The 17691-nt window shown below is 35.5% G+C and overlaps 2 protein-coding genes across 2 annotated transcripts in view; one reads left to right on the plus strand and one right to left on the minus strand.

Moving 5' to 3' along the window:
- Nucleotides 1–7289, plus strand: part of LOC105218559 (N-alpha-acetyltransferase 30A) — a 130543-nt gene extending 123254 nt beyond the window's left edge. Inside the window, exon 6 of the mRNA XM_054232347.1 lies at nt 5694–7289. The gene's annotated coding sequence lies outside the window, so the exon portion shown is untranslated. The remainder of the gene's footprint in view (nt 1–5693) is intronic.
- On the minus strand, nt 5832–7792 carry LOC105216722 (keratin, type I cytoskeletal 9). The gene is made up of 2 exons (XM_011191351.3): nt 7598–7792; nt 5832–7289 (listed from the first exon to the last, which is right to left on the minus strand). The coding sequence occupies exons 1-2, from the start codon at nt 7607–7609 to the stop codon at nt 5832–5834; spliced, it is 1470 nt and encodes a 489-aa protein (XP_011189653.1). The 5' UTR covers nt 7610–7792.
- Between the last annotated feature and the right edge of the window lie 9899 nt (nt 7793–17691).

Consider the following 17691-nt stretch of genomic DNA (forward strand, 5'->3'; position numbering starts at 1 on the left):
AGTACCAACGGCAATTTGCTGATTTTGCAAAGTAACTGCAAGTAGTACTCCAAATGGTCTATTAAAGTGATCACCAGCCAGCTAGGTGATGCATCAGATTAAACTGTCTCTAATAAAAACGTTTAACTACTTTCATTGCAGACAATCTTATTTTTGTTGTTTTGCTTTTGTTGAAATGATAATTTGTAGCTGGCAACGCAAAGTTGGCTTTTGTTATGTTTAAGACGCTTTAACGCCGTTGCTTTGGCTTATGTTTCACTTGAATTGTTGCTGCTTTTATATTTTCAATTTTACACGCGTATCTTTTTTTAATTTATTTCATTTTTTTAATATTATTTAATCTGTGTGTGTGTGTGTGTGTGTCTTTGTAATCCACTTGCTTTGTATTGTTATGCTTTGCGTATTATGATTTTCTTGTATTTCGTTTTGTTATTCTCTTTTTCTTTTTGTTTTTGTTTTTTGTTTCTTTTTAATTTTATACCACAATGCCGACATTCACTTTCGAAAGCAATTGAGTGCTGTTGTAGTGAAATGAAGCAAGGCAGCAGCGCGCAGTAAGGTCGCCTCTTCCAAGTTTTCAGTACGCGACAGCGGAAGTAGCCAGCTGTGCATGACGTCATTCATCTGCATTAAATGCAACACTTTGAATGGTAGTCATTTACCAGAGAGTCGTTTATTTAATTAGAATAATTAAAAAAAAAAATTCAAATACTTCCTAGACGGAACACCGACACACTACTAGATCTCGAAACTACTAGATCTCGAAAAGTGTGCCTGCATAATTTTGAGTTGAACTCTGACTAAAGATTCTCTGTAATAACTCAACTCAGTTTCGGCATGTCCGCTTCACTTTCTTAATCTTTCAACAGTTCTTTCAGTAGTTCATCCGTACATTTCGCCAATGAAGTTGTATATTTTTGTTTCCACATGAATTTCATCCAATAAGTCTTATAAGCATTGTTCATGCTATCAGTACTATCAAGTCGAATATCAAGCAACAGACCTCCGTTCTCTTTTTTGTCAGCTTGTTTTTTGGACTCTCTCTTTCATCTAACATGTCTTGGCTTCCGCACACTTCTCGGTAAGGTTCGATATTGATATCTCTTCTCTGATGAGGCTTGAGCCATATAGGTAGGTAGGTCTGCAACCTAATTTTGTTGTTTGTTTTTGGGCTCAATTACCACTAGATGTGCCATTTTGAAACACCAATCGTAGATCGTTTTAATACTGCTAGCACGTTTCATCTTTTCGTTCCACCCATTTTGTGCTTTCGACTGCTACTTATGTATGTCCGATATGCTTTTAGTAGAGTAGATTCATGGTTTGATGTCTGTTGGATATCAAGTATTCTGTGTCGGATCTGCGATAGGGTTGGACATACACAGAGAAAGTGGAAATTTTTTTCTTTATTTCCTTCACATTCCGCAGTAGACAGCAGCATATCCATGTTCTTCAAATGGCCAATGCCCTGTTATAGTAGCTGTAAATCTGAAAATACTTTTTCTGGACCTATTTAATGAGATCCTAGTTCTCTTGTCTTATCTCATTTTACATTTGGTTGTATTTTTCCATCTGCTCTCACTTAAATTTTCAAATTGTGAGTTGAGCTCTCTCCTGAACGATTCATCTCGAAAGGGTCCTGCCTTTGCCAACACGTCTGCTTTTTCGTTACCAAAAATGTTCCTGTGTCACGGAACCAATAGAGCTTCACAGGCCTTATCTATGCTCAGTCCGTTTGCAAGATGCTAGCCGAGTACGGTAGACGGATGCAGTGAGAAATGTTAAGATCATCGTAGTATAACCGTGTGCCCAATCCGCAGTCCATTTTGGACCCGTCGGTATAGACTAAGGCACATTATACAGGTGATGAAATGTTAATTCGGCGGAGTTTTCATAGTTCATAGTTCTCGCAAAAAATATCAAAACTTTTTCATACGCTTCGTTGCATTGGCATATTCGCGTATTTCGCGCATTATGTAACTCATGCGAAAAGTCACATTTTCGCCAAATTGTTGGTGATATTCGCAACTAATTGAGACACAATTTTTTTTTTTTAATTTTTTGCCAAATTAATTTCCTTTATAGTCTGCTGTAACAAATGCTGCGTACACCATATATTACTGCTTTTTGTAATTATAGTGTAATAAACTAAACTGTCTTGCAACAAACTATGAGTAAAATGACAACAATAAAACTTAAAGTAGTCGAAATTGCTATATTCAAAGCTCTTATGTAAGTATACATAGAGAGGAGAGTACATATAGCGGAAATAGACCAAAGAAAGATAGGCCCCATATATAAAAAGTATACTAAGAAGTATAAAAATGTTCAAAAAACTGTTAAAGTGTGCACTCATTGAGCGCTGAATTGCGCTGAATGCGTTATTACATTGCTGAATTGCGCTCTATAGAAAGAAAACGTAGAAATATGGGTTCCATACATAAAAAGTGTACTAAGAAGTATAAAAATGTTCAAAAAACTGTTAAAGTGTGCACTCATTGAGCGCTGAATTGCGCTGAATGCGTTATTACATTGCTGAATCGCGCTGTATAGAAAGAAAACGTAGAAAGATAGGTCCCATATATAAAAAGTATACTATGAAGTATAAAATTTTTCAAAAACCTAAAAAGTATACTAAGAAGTATAAAAATGTTCAAAAAACTGTTAAAGTGTGCACTCATTGAGCGCTGAATAGAAGAAAACCTGAAAAATATAGAAACCAAATATAAAAAGTGTGCTAAAGAGTATAAAATTATTCAAAAATCTGTTAAAGCGTGTACCTATTGCGCTGAATTTGTGTAATTTCTATTAATTGATCTACAAACTCGCTTGTACATTTTATATTTTACGCGCTGAATTGAGCTAAATAAGCTGAAATTTAGCTGAATTGAATAAAATTATTATATTAATCACTCCTTTTATCAATATCAATCAGACAAATGTGCTAATTAACCACTTAGTCAATAAGTAATTGAATTCAGCGCGTTTTATGTGTTAAATTTATGCTTAAAAGCTGCTGAATACAATTCAGCGCATGTTTGTGCATCAACTACATGCTTCTTGACACTAACTAAATGAAAGCAATTGTTATATTTGCGCTGAATTGACGCTGAATATGATTCAGCACACACATTATATAACGCTAAAATAACTTCTATTACGCCGATTTCGCAATATGGCTAATGCCACATGAATATCTGCTGCATTTTTCGCACGTACAATCTACCAATGCACATGCCTTGGCAATAGCGTCAAATAGCAACAATTATTTGCAAGGCCAGAAAGCTGTCACCTATACAACGCATAGCCAAGAGAAAAATTATTAACACCATGAAGGTTGCTGACTTTAACACATTTTTTTCCATTTTTTCCATAAAATATACGCAAAGCACTGCCGTGGAAAATTAGTTGATTGAAAAGTATACATTTGTGTATGTTAGTATGTACACTCTCTTTAAAAAATTTTTATATTTTTTCGCTTATAAATTTCGCTACTTTGTTTCCCCCAAAACACTTGTGTATGTCTGTATGTTTTTATATGTTGATGCTTGCCAATTTGGCAGCTGACACATCACTGACACCAGCTGCGAAATTGCGTATGCAATATTTGGCAACGGTCGCAACTGAACTTTCAATTTCATTTGAGTGCATCGTTAAAATGTCAATGCTGTCGCTGGGGCGTTGGTAGATTTGGAATTTCGAAATTCGTTTGAAATTTTCAAAGCGCGTATTTGGCGAAAATTTTAAAATTCTTGCCATCGTGCACAGTGGGATTTGGCCTGATATAGGTCGAGCAAAAAGAAAATAAAAACAATAATAAAATGACAATAATTAGATAAGTGCGCTTGTGTAATTGCATATTAGCGAGTAATTTGTGTGTTGTGAACCCCAAATTGGGGGCAATTTGAAGCTTTTAGTTGGTATGCTTGCACGTATATGGTTTAAGAGCTTCGCAGATTTGGGATGAGTGCTGTGCAGCATTAAAATTACAAGGCAATTGTAGCAGAGTTTGCAAAAAATAACAAAACAAATTAAAATAAAAAATATAAAAAAAAAATAAAAAAACAAAAATAACAAAAATAAAAATTAAAAAATTACAAAAAAAAAAAAAAATAAAAATAACAAAAAAAAAAAAATAATAAAAAATAAAAAAAAATAGTTATACTATAATAAAAATTAGAAAGAAATATTACATTTTAGCTTCCCCGCTTATTCAGCATAACTTTAAATGTTTTTTAGCTAACGACAATGTAAGTAGTCTTTCTTTCATGAGCTGCTGAAAAGTTCCAATCAACGTAAGGTGCTATTCAGCGCAGCATTTTGCGCATAAAACGTGTTAAAATAGTAATAGCTACCTTAATTTGAATTTTATCATTTCAGCAATCATTCATTTCCAACTTGAACACAATTCAATTCCTCTTCCAAAGACCGTTATGCAATTCAGCGCATATTCAGCTAGCTATTTCAAGCTGGAACGCAATTCAGCGCAATATCGGCGATTTAAATTTATTAGAAAATGTACATTATTAATTTTAGCGCCTTCTATAGTGATCCATATGGATTCAGCCCATATTCAGCATACAATTTCCAAGATTTTATACAATTCAGCGCAATATATGCGATTTTAGTGGCCCTATACTCCTTGCAGGAGTAACAGGAACTATATATATGCGATTTTAAATTATATGAAAAGACTTCTTAAGGCCGTTACGCAATTCAGCGCATATTCAGCTTCCTATTTGAAGCTAGAACGCAATTCAGCGCAATATCGCCGATTTAAAGTTATTAGAAAATGTACATTAATAATTTTAGCGCTTTCTATTATGATCCATATGGATTCAGCCCATATTCAGCTTACAATTTCCCAGATTTTATACAATTCAGCGCAATATATGCGATTTTAAATTATTTGAAAAGACTTCTAAAGACCTTTATGTAATTCAGCGTATATTCAGCTCGCTATTTCAAGTTGGATAGCAATTCAGCGCAATATCGGCGATTTAAATTTATTAGAAAATGTACATAAATAATTTTAGCGTCTTCTATAATGATCCATATGGATTCAGCGCATATTCAGCTTACAATTTCCATGTCAATATTTGTAGTTATCGTAGTAAAAGTTGTGTTGTTCAAAGTAGCTTCTGCAGTAGAATACTGTTCTTCCATTTAACTATACACTCATTCAGCGCATTTTGCATTTGTTGCAGTTTAGTTAATTTATACAGAAAAATAGATATTTGCTTGCATTTAAAAAACGATATTTCCATAACAATATTGTGCTGAAATTATTTTCAATGTATTTATGCGTTATATGCAATTCAGCGCATATTCAGCTAAAGGTTTTTGCTTAAAATGAGAAAATAATAGTGTTTAAGTTATGAGCCAACTTTTGCATAGGTCTATAATCAATTCAGCGCATATTCAGCTAAAAGTTTGTGCTAGAAATTAGAAACTAACAGTGTTTATGTTGTGAGTTAGCGTTTACAGAGGAATATAATGCAATTCAGCGCATATTCAGCTAGAAATGCTATATAAATATATTTACTTTCTTGAATTTTAATACCATTCAGCGCACATTCAGCTGTTTATCATTTCAATTGAAAATAAAAGATTTTATTTTTATTTTATTTTGTATATATATTTATATATTTATACGTGAAAAATAAAAACAAAGCATTTAAAACTATTTACAGAGAAATTTCGGAAAGCTGTCAATAAATAAGAAGCAGCAATAAAAAAATGTGAATAATGATGTAGTCCTGAAACCACCGTGACATAAATGGCTCGATGGAGATGGGCGCTGTTATGCAAGTAGACTCATATTGCGCACTTCAATGTTGTTGAGGCGGCAAATAGCTAGCGCCGGGTGTTGAAACCGGTGGCAAGTACGCTGAGTCCGGTTCATTTATATGCCCAGCTGCTGCAGCGCCGCCTTGCAGCACAGCATGCGATTGATATTCATAACCAGGTGATGTGGGTGGCAAATATTGTGCAGCCGGACCGGATACCTCATAACTAGTGCCCAACAGGGTGGATGGCTTAAAGGGCGCTCTACCCGAGTGTTCGCTGTGACCGACACTATTGCCAGACGAAATAAAATTGCTCTGCAAAGCATGCGGTTTGCTGGCGCTAAAACTAAAATGACCCAATCCTTTGTGGCCCACCGCATAGGCAGGTGTTTCGTCAGCGCTGCCATGATAAGAGTTGCCACCTGCATCAGCAGCGCCGCCATGATAAGAGGCTACCGCCGGTCCAGCTGGTACGCCATAACTAGTCGATGGTATGCTGGGCGCACTATGCGACGCATACTCTTGATTGCTATAACCGTCTTGATTGTTGAACGTAATCGTTGCACCGCCACCACTACTACCGCCATGAGCAAATTGAGCGCCATGAGCGCTGTTGCCCAATGCAAAGGCGGCGCCGTTGATACCACTATGGCCGTTATAACTGTAACCTTGTTGTGGATTGTAAGTAACTGAGTGGCCGCCCAGATTAGCGCTCGAGTGACCGCTAAATGCTGCACCAGCGCTGGAGTGAGCGCCAGCAAACGCGGACCCATGCGCGCCACCAAAACCACTACCCGCCGTTGAGTGCGATGAACTGCCAAAAGTGGGCGCATACTGATAGCCAACGCTGCCGAAATTGCCGTGCGCACCGCCAAAACCACTGCCATGATTGACGCTGCTATGTATACCGCCGCTGCTGCTGCTGCTGCCAACTGCACCATGCGTTAAAGTTTGTGCGGGTAATATCAAAGTTTGTACATGTGGACGCGCTTTCGTTTGATACTTATAGTGGCCGCCGCCGCTGCTAATGCCACTATGACCCAGCAATGCTGCGCCAGCGCTGGAGTAGTGTGACGCCGCGCCGCTGCTATAACGATAGCCACCACCAGCACTGTGGCTTGCGCTGCCATGACCAGTATAGTGATGACTGCCGCTACTTCCACCACTGCTGTGTACGCTGTGCGCAGGCTCGGTTTGCACAATGTATGTCTCAATTTTAGGTGCGCTCGCGTGCGCATAATCATAACCTAAGCCAGCGCTGCCGCTTGCACCAAAACTGGCCGCACTGCTGCTGCTGCCATGACTACTGTAACTATTGTAGTTGCTGCCAATTGCGGCAGATGAAGGTGGTAAATACTTGTAGGATGGTCCATGGTAGCCGCTGGAAAGTGGCGCTTCGCGTTTCGGCTTTACTGCGACTCTAATGCGCGCTTCAGCTTTTGTTGGCGCGGAAGCGTAGGCGTTGAGCGCCAAAAGCACCACAGCGGCGCCGTAGAAAACCTGCAGATAGTCAAAAGCGGTGAGTTATTATTTTTTAATTACTACAATTTGTTTTTGATTTAAATTGATTTTAATTGTAAACACAGCATAATTTCTGAATTTTTATATATATATTTTTTTTTATTTGATATGTGTATATATATAATCAAATCGAAGTTTTTTTAAATTTTAATGCAATTTTTTTTTAAATATCGGTTGTACAATTTTAGACACTTTTTCATATAATTTTTTTTCACACTATTTTTCATGTGTATGAAACATTTTTTAAATTTTTTTCACGATAACCACTCATTTGCACTATAACTTACAAAGAATTTCATCACTGCGTGTTTATGTTATTTGTATTATTTCCTCTTTACTATAATCCTCTAAATATGTTTAAATCCTTTGTTATCCTTTCACCGCTTACGATTCGCTTATTTCAACTTGTAAGTATGCGTTAACAATGCGCGTCTTTATAAACCGTTCGCCACTTCGTCAAGTGCACGACTAATGCTTACCACAGCTGTGCCGTTAGTTTTTATATGAAATACGAAAGTTGGTGGTGCGACGGTTTGGTCGCCACGTTGTATGAGCAACCACATGCCGTGCGACATATTTCTGTGTGTGTCATCTTTTTGATGGTCGTAAGAAGTAGCTCAACTTATCTCTGCCTCTCTCTCTCTCACTCGTTTCGTATTGTGGCATAGCTTGAATTGAATATTTTTTATTTTATTTATTTTTGAGCGCTTGCTTTTGTTGAATTCAAATATTGGTGGTTGACCCTTCTGCTGTTATAAACTCCTTATTGACCTACATAAGTATTTTTTTAATTTTTTTCCTCGAAACACGCATATATTTTATTTATGTATTGTATATTGTGTATGTATTTCTATTTAACCCCGTAATATATACTTTTAATATTTTATTAATAATTTTTTTTTTACTTTTACTAGCTATTATTTTGCATTATTAAAAAAAATATTTCAAATTTTTTTGCTTTTTTCTTCTTTTATAATTTTAATATATTATTTTTAATTTAACTAATTTTCAAATATATTATTTTTTTTCATTCTATATATATGTACATTTATTAAATTTATTTATTTTATATATATGTACATTTTGGCACTAAATGATATTTTTTATTTTATTAATTTAATTTAATTTAATTTAATTAACAAAAAAAGTTGATGAAAAATTATGTAAAAAACATTTAAATTTCTATTTTGGAGATTAAATAATTTTAAAATAGAAAATTTAATTTAATTTATTTTAATATAATTTAATTTAATATAATTTAATTTAATTTAATTAATAAAAAAATTATGTAAAAAAAATTTAATTATTCTATTAATTTTAAAAATTGAAAATATCATATTTTTAATAAAATAAGAAAAAATGTTTTTAACTAAAAAATTATATTTAAAAGAATTATATTAAAAAAAAAGTATACAGTAAAAGCTCTTTATTCGCGGGGTATATGTTCCATAAATATGCCGCGAATACAGAAACCGTGAATACGGGATGGTAATTTATATGGGATTGTAGGGGATATGTTCCTAGGTGACAAAAAATTTGATTTAATTGAAGTTTTAGAACATTTTAATTAATTATCTTAAGGCTTAGGCAATGGTTTGAAGAATTTTGTATTTTTTTCTTGCTTAGCAGTCTTCAAAAGCTCCTTCAATTCAGACTGATACACAGCAGTCGCATTAGCAATTTGTCTCTTAAAAATTAGACTTCGTTCCATTGCCATTCCATTTGCCATTCTTAAACCTTCACTAAGATTTTTCAAATTGAATGTCACATTTCCGGTGCTTGTTGTAGCCTCTTTTTCAATAGGTTGTGAATTTAACATTTCCTCCAAGTCGGTTTCAGTCAAATCTTCATCTTGCGATTCAAGCAATTCCTGAATGTCACTTGATTCTATCTGTTCGAACCCATCTCGTCCTATTCCATTCGCGATTTAAAAATAAGAAACAAGAAATTTCGTGGTTGGCGAAAAAATTAAACTAAATTCGCAGGTGATCTAGTCGGGTGTGCTCATATAATTAAGCCAATGTAACGAAACCTTAGCAATCACGATCTGTGTAAAAAAATTATTATTAAAAAAGTGAAGAGTTTATTGGTTCCATTTAATTTAAAGTGTTTTTTGAAAGTGTTCTAAAAAATGGGTAAGAACAAGAGTTCAGTACCATGTGAGCCCCTTCTATATGGAAATATTACCGAAAGTTCAAAAATATTGCGAAAATAGTGGAATATTTAACATTTTCTTGTAATAAGATCTATTTTACTTTTTTATTAGTCCATTTGACAAGAATATTGGGTTGGATACCTATTGGAATAATTTTATTATTATGTATGTACTTTTTAGATCCGCGAATAAAAAAAATTTTAGTCGCGAATATAGAATCACGAATAGTGAAAAGCGCGAATAAAGGAAGCGCGAATAAGGAGCTTTTACTGTATTAACTTTTTTTTTGTACTCTTAAAGAAATTCTGTTTTAATTTTGTGTAAGGTGTATATATTACATTTATTACTACTATTACTTATTTATAAAAATAAATTAAAGTATTTGGTTTTGGTTTTCAAAATTTAAAAAAAATTAAATTGAAATAAAAATTAAGAAAAAAAGTAAAAAAAAACACATAACAAATTTGAAAAGAAGAAAACAAAAGTTTTTATAATAGAAAAATTATACTAAAAGAATTTAATATTTATTTTTGAAATTAATTTAAATTTTTGATTTTGGTTTCAAAAATTAAAAATCAATTTTAAATTAAGAAAAATTAAGAAAAATAATGTGTTAGAAAAGTATAAAAAACAATTAATTTTGTATTTTAATTAAGTACTTTTTGTTTTTTAATTTTAATATTTTTTTGTAAAATAGTATGTATATTGAATATATTATTTTTAACACATTAATATTATTTTATTTATAAAAATAAATTATTATTTTTTTGGTTTAAAAAATCAAAAAAAAAAAAAATTAATTAAAATAATGATCAAGAAAAAAATAAGGAAAAAACACATAACATATTTAAAAAATAGAAATAAATGTTAATTTTGTTGACTAAATTTGTTAAAATAATTAATTTTTTTAATTTTTTCAAGAATTTTTTTTTTTTTAATTTGTAGATATTTTATATATGTAGGTATGTATACACTTTATATTTCTTTTATTATTTCCTGTTAATATTATTTTTTATATATAATTTTATTATGTTTTTAAATATTTTTTTTTAAATAAATTAATTTTTTAATTATTTTTTTTTGTTATATTTTATTATTGCTTTTATTTAAATTTTATTCAATTAATATCATTTGTTTAATTTTTTAATTTTTTGTTCAATTAATATATTTTATATTTTATTTTCTTTTATTTATATATTTTTTTCAATTAATATTATTTTTTACATTTTATTTTTTTTATATTTTTATATATTTTATATATGTATACATTTTTTTTATATTTTTTTAATTAATATTTTTTTATATTTTATTTTCTTTTATTTATATATATTTTTTTCAATTAATATTATTTTTTACATTTTATTTTTTTTATATTTTTATATATTTTTTATATGTATACATTCTTGTATTTTATATTTTTTTAATTAATATTTTTTTAAATTTTATTCTTTTATATATTTTATATAATTTTTTTCTTTAATATCCTCAGAGCTCTCCAAATTTTATTTAATTTAAATTTGTTATTATTATTGTGCTCCCATTAAAACTCGCTTAGTAGTAGGCAGTATACGGACGCATAGGTAAACAAACCAATGACATATCAACCAATTAGTTTCCGTACAACAACGCATTACCGCTAATTTCGCTTAATATGTCATAGAGAAACAACGTCACAATTGAAAGCGCATACACACACACACACACACACACAGAAAAAAAATTAAATTTTACCAGTGTTTTTCCGAAATTTTCGCCGAAAATTTAATTAAAAAGTCTTCATTAGTAATGAGTAAAAATTAACGTTGTAAAAACAACAAAAAGCAAATCCCATGCTACACATTACCACCAACAACAAGCACTGGCGAGTAATAACAATCAACGTTAATAACTACAAGCGCCTCACAGTTAAAGCGGGTACTTAAAAACAGCCGCAGCGAAATGAAAACAAAACAACAAAAAAAAAAACAATGCAAATTGAAATTGAAATGAAAATAGAAAAGAAAAGGAAAAAAAACACGCGCTGAACGAAAGACTTAAGATACAAACTCGCACACATAAAACCCAAGTAAACCGCATGCGGCCGGCATGTAAATGACTGCATTGTATAAGTTAGCCTGCTAACAATAACAATAACAACACAATCGAAGAGGATGTGAAAAAAAAAAAAAACAAAAGCAAAATCAAAGCAAAAATAGCGGTGAAGTATTTGAATAAAAACAAAAAAAAATTGAACACCTGTTTGTGTGTGTGTGTGCGTGCATGACTTTTAATAAGCGCCATTTAACGATTTTTCTTTCTTTTTATGCGTCAGCAGTGCAAATGAAATTTGTTTAGAGGGCGCCTATTTGAATTAATCATGAGTTAGTGTCTGTAATAATAGTCTCTGTGCTGGTTTTTTTAAAGCTCATTTTGCTTTTTTTTTGCAGAAAAATCATTTCTCATTACGATTACGTAGACCTGACTGTTGTGCGTACTAAAATGCTTTAGAAGTTTTGGATTATAAACTGAATTGGAGATGATTACTTTCGAGTAATGTAGTCTCAATCACTCAGTTGATCCCTCACCCTCTTATTGTTCTCATTGAAGATTGTAGACGAGCCACTCTCTAATACACTGTGACTCCTAGAACCGACTGTTGTGTGTTATAACCGGGTTATACAAGAGTTGAGTACGAATTAATCCACTTAAAACAATACTTTTGAGAAACACGATCTCATTAAATGATCTTTCCATGTCTTCTTGTTCTCTTGTTCTTCTGTGTAGTTTGAACATGATCCACTCTCTAATAACTGTGGTTATTCTTATGCAACAAAGTCACCCACTCACTCAGTTGATCACTCGATTTCTTGTTGTTCTCTGAGAAAATTGCAGACGATCTACTCTCTAACACCTGTAGCTGTTGTAGAGACGGGGAATGTTATTCCAACAAAAGGGTCCGTTCCGGTTACTTAGACCCATCTATACAGTGAAGTTTCAAAAACGGGTTATAAGCTGAATTGGAGATGATCACCTTAAATACATGCTTTCGAGAAACTAAGTCTCACTAGATTAACTCTCGTACCTTGTTGTTCTCATTGTAATTTGAAGTTGACCCATTCTATAACACTGGTAATTGCCACGGAGATCATTGGTTGTAGTTTCCAAAGTATTCTTTGACTACGTCTTGTTACATTCCTTCATTAATCAGTTGGACTTCTAAAGGCTGAACTGATCCATTTCTATGTTCACTACTTTTTTAAAGGAAAAAAACGGAAAAAATCAAATTTAATGTGGAATGTTTATTATCATTCGAAAGAACATTCTTTGGCATTTTTTTTAAGATTATCTCTTTCAAATGTTGGCCGCAACTACGTTACAGATGGTCCATCCGTTGAGTACAATTTCCTATGACTCGCTCGAGCATTTCGACTGGGAACTGGCGAATGATACGCGTGATATTTTGGTCCAAGGCCTGAAACGAAGCGGGATTGTCCGCATAGACTTTCGACTTTACATATCGCAACAGGAAAAGGTCTAATGGTGTGATATCACACAATCTTGGTGACCAATCGACCGGCCCAAAATGTTAAATTATTTGCTCACCGAAGTGTTCTCTCAATAAATCCATTGATTGATGCGATATGTGTGAAGTAGCGTCGCCTTGTTGAAACCAAATGTCGCCGAGCTCACGAGCTTAAATTTCTGGCATTAAATAGTCGGCTATCATGGATGGATAACGGCGCCTTTGCCAGGACTTTCTCACCGGCACCAATTTTGAATAAATATGTACCGATGAATTCACCGGCCTATACACCACACCATACCGTGGTTTTTTTCTAGCTAAAATGGTAGCTCTTAAATCGCTTCAGGTTGCTCTTCGTTCCAAATGTGGCAATTTTGCTTCGTTACATATCCATTGAGCCAGAAATGGGCCTCATCGTTGAACAGAATTAGGCTCGAAAACGTCGATTCTTATTGGAATATTTCAAGAGCGCATAGAGTCAAACGCTGTAGTTTGGGAAGGTCGATCGGCTTCAGTTCTCGCACAAGCTGTATTTTATACGTTTTCAAATTAAGATCTCGACGTAAAATGCACCAAGTCGTTCCATACGTCAGTCCGAGTTGCTGCGAACGGCGCCGAATCGACTCTCCGCGGTCTTCGTGCGGCTATGGTTGCTATATTTTCTATACTTGCGTGCTGGACGTGTTCTATTCGAATATTAGCCAGTAATGAATGCTGGGTCTCAAAATGGACTTGATTATTTTGACCATAAGTTGTGCGAAGCGCGCGAAACACATACTTTACAGAACGTGAATTTTCGTATTAAAGTTGAACAATTTGTAAATGTTGTTCTGTCGTAAGTCTTTCCATGACGAAATGCCAAACAATACTGAACAAAAATAACATGACAGCTTGACACGACTGACGCGTGATCTGTCAAGAAAAGGCTATTGAAAAAATTACCGCTATTTGGATCACCCTTTATAACCGTTTGGACTACTTTAGCGGAACTTTCCATAACCGAGTAGTATTGAAGACATTCTTCGCTTGCAAAAAACTTGTAGAATTAATTTTCAACAAATTCTTACTTTATTCCATCAAATCGTGCATGAATAAATGTAAATATTAGGTGTTCTTTAAAATATTAATTAATTAAATATAATATTGGTAAACTTATTTATGTAAAAAACTAAGCGCTCCTGACTTGGACCCATTTTGTGACGCTTTGCTGCCGTCAACGCTTGCAACTTTTGCGCTATACTCATAAGTAGTTCCACTATCACCAACTCTCTTCTACTATGTGATATTTGTTATTATTCTTCTTCTTTATTCCTTTGTGCATTACGCCGCCTTGAAGAGTGCATAGCCATTCTGCGGTGCCATGTAAACGTAGCGACCATAGTGCGCTTGCTGCGTCTCAGCTGCTTGATAGTTCTGTGGTTTTGCAATCATCCGCCCCGACATGTGCTCATAAATCGGTTTTTCAACTTGCTGCTGCTGTTGTTGTTGTTGCTGTTGCTGCTGCTGTGGATAACCCACATAGGCTTGCGTGTGTTGCGGCGTGCGTGCAACAGCACTCACTGTCGTAGACGGCATAGCGTTACGCGTATCGCGTTCCTGCATGTAGCCGAGAAATTGTGAAGGGTGAAAAGGTGCTTGAAAATTTAAAGGCAGCGGAGAGGAAGAATGTGCGTGTGAAGGCGGTAGCGGTAGCGGCATCAGGTGCGGCAAACGTGGCAACGCGGGCGCTGTGTAAGCGTTTTGCGCAAGCGCTGATTGTTGTTGTGCAACTGCTATTTGCGCCGACTGTTGCGCCAATTGTGTGGGCTGTGCTGCAATTGAAGGCGCTGCTGCTGGCGACAGCTGTGTTGGTGGCGCATACTGCTGATAGAGCGCTGGTGGCGGTGGTAGTGGTGGATAGGCTGGCACTTGTTGCTGTTGCTGTGCCAGACGCTGCGTGTAAACGGCTTGCGCTGGCTGCTGCGCGTCCGCATTCGGATGATAAAGTACGCTCAGCGGCACAAAGTATGTGGAACTGGTGCTGTATGTACGACCGCTGTTGCGCACCGCCAATGCAGCTGGTGTTTCGACGGGTGGGAAGACATGTGCTGCTGTACGCGTCAAAGCGTGCTGGTGAGCGCCCGCGTGTGGAAAGTAAATGTGTGAAAATGTTTCTGGCGCCTCGAATTGTGGTGCATCCAAACCGGCGTTTGCTGGTGTTGCTTGCTGCAGTGGCAGTGTGGCATTCTGTGGTGCGCGCAGTTCGGCGGCATCGGTTGTGTTGTTGTCAGTCGCCGCTGTGTCAACTTCATGTAGGTGCTGTGCATTGTAGCCGGGATCGTAGAGTGTTTGTATAAAGTGGTTGGCTTGCTGATTGCTGCCATGCGCTTGGTAATTTGGCGGTGGAAAATTGCCGCCGCCATACTGCAACTGCCGCTTGCTGACATTGGAGGCGTGCGTAATGGTGGATTCGCTGACGCAAAACAAACTGCGCCACAGCAATAGCAATAACACTAGTTGCATCTTAATTTGTATGTGATGATGGTGTCTGTAAAGTAAAATTAGTAGTAGTTATGTGCAACGTTCTTTTTCAGTCTTATATCTCTAAAAATCATTATATGACCATCTCATTTGAAAGGCAGTAACATTTTCAAACAGAAATATGGTCTTCCGCAATAGTTTAGGTTTAGGTCTAGGAGTAGATCTCCGCATTTATAGAGAATCTCACTCAGACAGCATTGACTGTCCTTTGTGACACCCAAATACTCTTGGCGGATCGCCGAGAACCTTATGATTCGACAAAAATGCTTGGACACTGTTACAAAGTTCTTAAGTCGGCAAGTTCCGCAATGCGACTGAGATGAGAAATTCAACTCGTCTCTACTAACCCTCGAACAAGCACCTCAACCCTTAATAACTCTGGCTGTGTTCGCTACTTACGGAGCTCGCGATCTCACCGTACTTTGAAAAAACCCTTTCGGCTTCATAAAGGTTCGGAATATGAACTTCTACTCTTTATCAGTTCAGTTTTGTGGGAAAGACTTGGAAGAGTTTCCAATTTAACTACACGCCTCTTCCTTAGTAGCCTTGGCTCACCTTAGATTCCGTGAATTAAAGTCTTCCTTTGTCGTATTACTCGTGAAAATTTACCAGACGACCTCGCCTTATGCTCAACATGCGTTGACTATACAGCTCCTCGACGGTGTTGTCTGTTTTTATTGCAAAATATCACACTTCATATTTAATAAGTAAATGTTTTGTTGTAAAAACGTAGCGAGAAAATATCACACATAAAGTGGCTGCTGTACTATTGCGTTACATCTCCCTTAAGCGCTGATATATTTCACTTACTTCCACTGCAGTACGTCATCTCTTATTACACACTGTCGATGGCCATGGCTTTGGCATCGCTTACAGTTCCGGTGGAAGTGTAATTCTAAACGTAGACAGTGAAAGTTCGGTGACATAACATATAGAGTTTATCATATGCAAGTGGCTTTCATGGTCATGGCTAAGTGATGCAATGGAATGTGATATCCCACAGTACGTTGGATATGGTTTGCGGCTGCAGACTGACTGAGGTAGGGACTTGTGTTACAGCCAATGTCATAAGTATTCATTGACTTTTCAACGAATTGTGGTGATTTGTCGATTTCAAGATCTCGTGCTTTTGAACTGCGAGCCCAACTAGTAAAGCCCGTCCATGTTGGACAGATTTTCAGGCCATCATTCGTGAGATGAAGGTACGTTGAAATATGACGTTTTTACCTTAGTTAACAAATTCTATGTCGTTGATAAAGTCCGTGATGATCCAAGTAGGGATACTTTTTTCAAAAGCCTTTTTTTGATAGATCCCGCGTGAGTTGTGTCAAGCTGTCAAGTATTCTTGTTCAGAATTGTTTGGCATTTCGTCATGGCAAGACTTACGCCTGAACAACGTTCACAAATTCTTCAACTTTATTACGAAAGTTCGCGCTGTTAGTTCAACTTATGATCAACATAGTTGAGCCTACTGAGCGTGCTATTCGCAATACCATTATCTATTTTGAGATCCAGCATTAATTTTCGACCTAATAAACCACGTCCAGCACGCAGTGAAGAAAATATAGGCGCCGTTCGCAGCAACTCGAACTAACGTATGAAACGACTTGGCGCATTTTATATCGAGTTCTTAAATTGAAAGTATACTTAATACAGCTTGTGCAAGAATTAAAGCCGCTCTACCTTCCCATGCAACATCGGTTCGCTCTATGGACTCTTGAAAAGTTCCAAGAAGATTAGATGTTTTCTATCCAAATTCTGTTGATCGTGAAGCCCATTTCTGGCAAACAAGAAACATTGGCGCATTTGGGACCAATTTGAAGAGATTCTAGAGCTGTAATTTCTTTTATAAAAAACAACGTTTTGGTGTGGTTTGTGGGTCGGTGAATTAATCGGTCCATATTTATTCAAAATTGATGCCGGTGAGAACGTAGCCGTCAATTGCGTCAGATATCGCGCCATGATAACCTACCTGAAATTGAAGCTCGAGATCTCAGCGACATTTGGTTTCAACGAGAAGGCGCCACTTCCCACGAATCGCATCAATCAATGGATTTAATGAGAGAATACTTCGGTGAGAAGACAATTTCACATTTTGGGTCGGTCGTTTGACCACCAATATCTTCTGGCATCACACCGTTAGATCTGACTATCTGAGACATAGCCGCGGCCAACATTTTAAAATGATAATCTTTATAAAATAA

The sequence above is a fragment of the Zeugodacus cucurbitae genome, chromosome 5 (genome assembly GCF_028554725.1).
Source record: "Zeugodacus cucurbitae isolate PBARC_wt_2022May chromosome 5, idZeuCucr1.2, whole genome shotgun sequence".
Classification (NCBI taxonomy): domain Eukaryota; kingdom Metazoa; phylum Arthropoda; class Insecta; order Diptera; family Tephritidae; genus Zeugodacus; species Zeugodacus cucurbitae.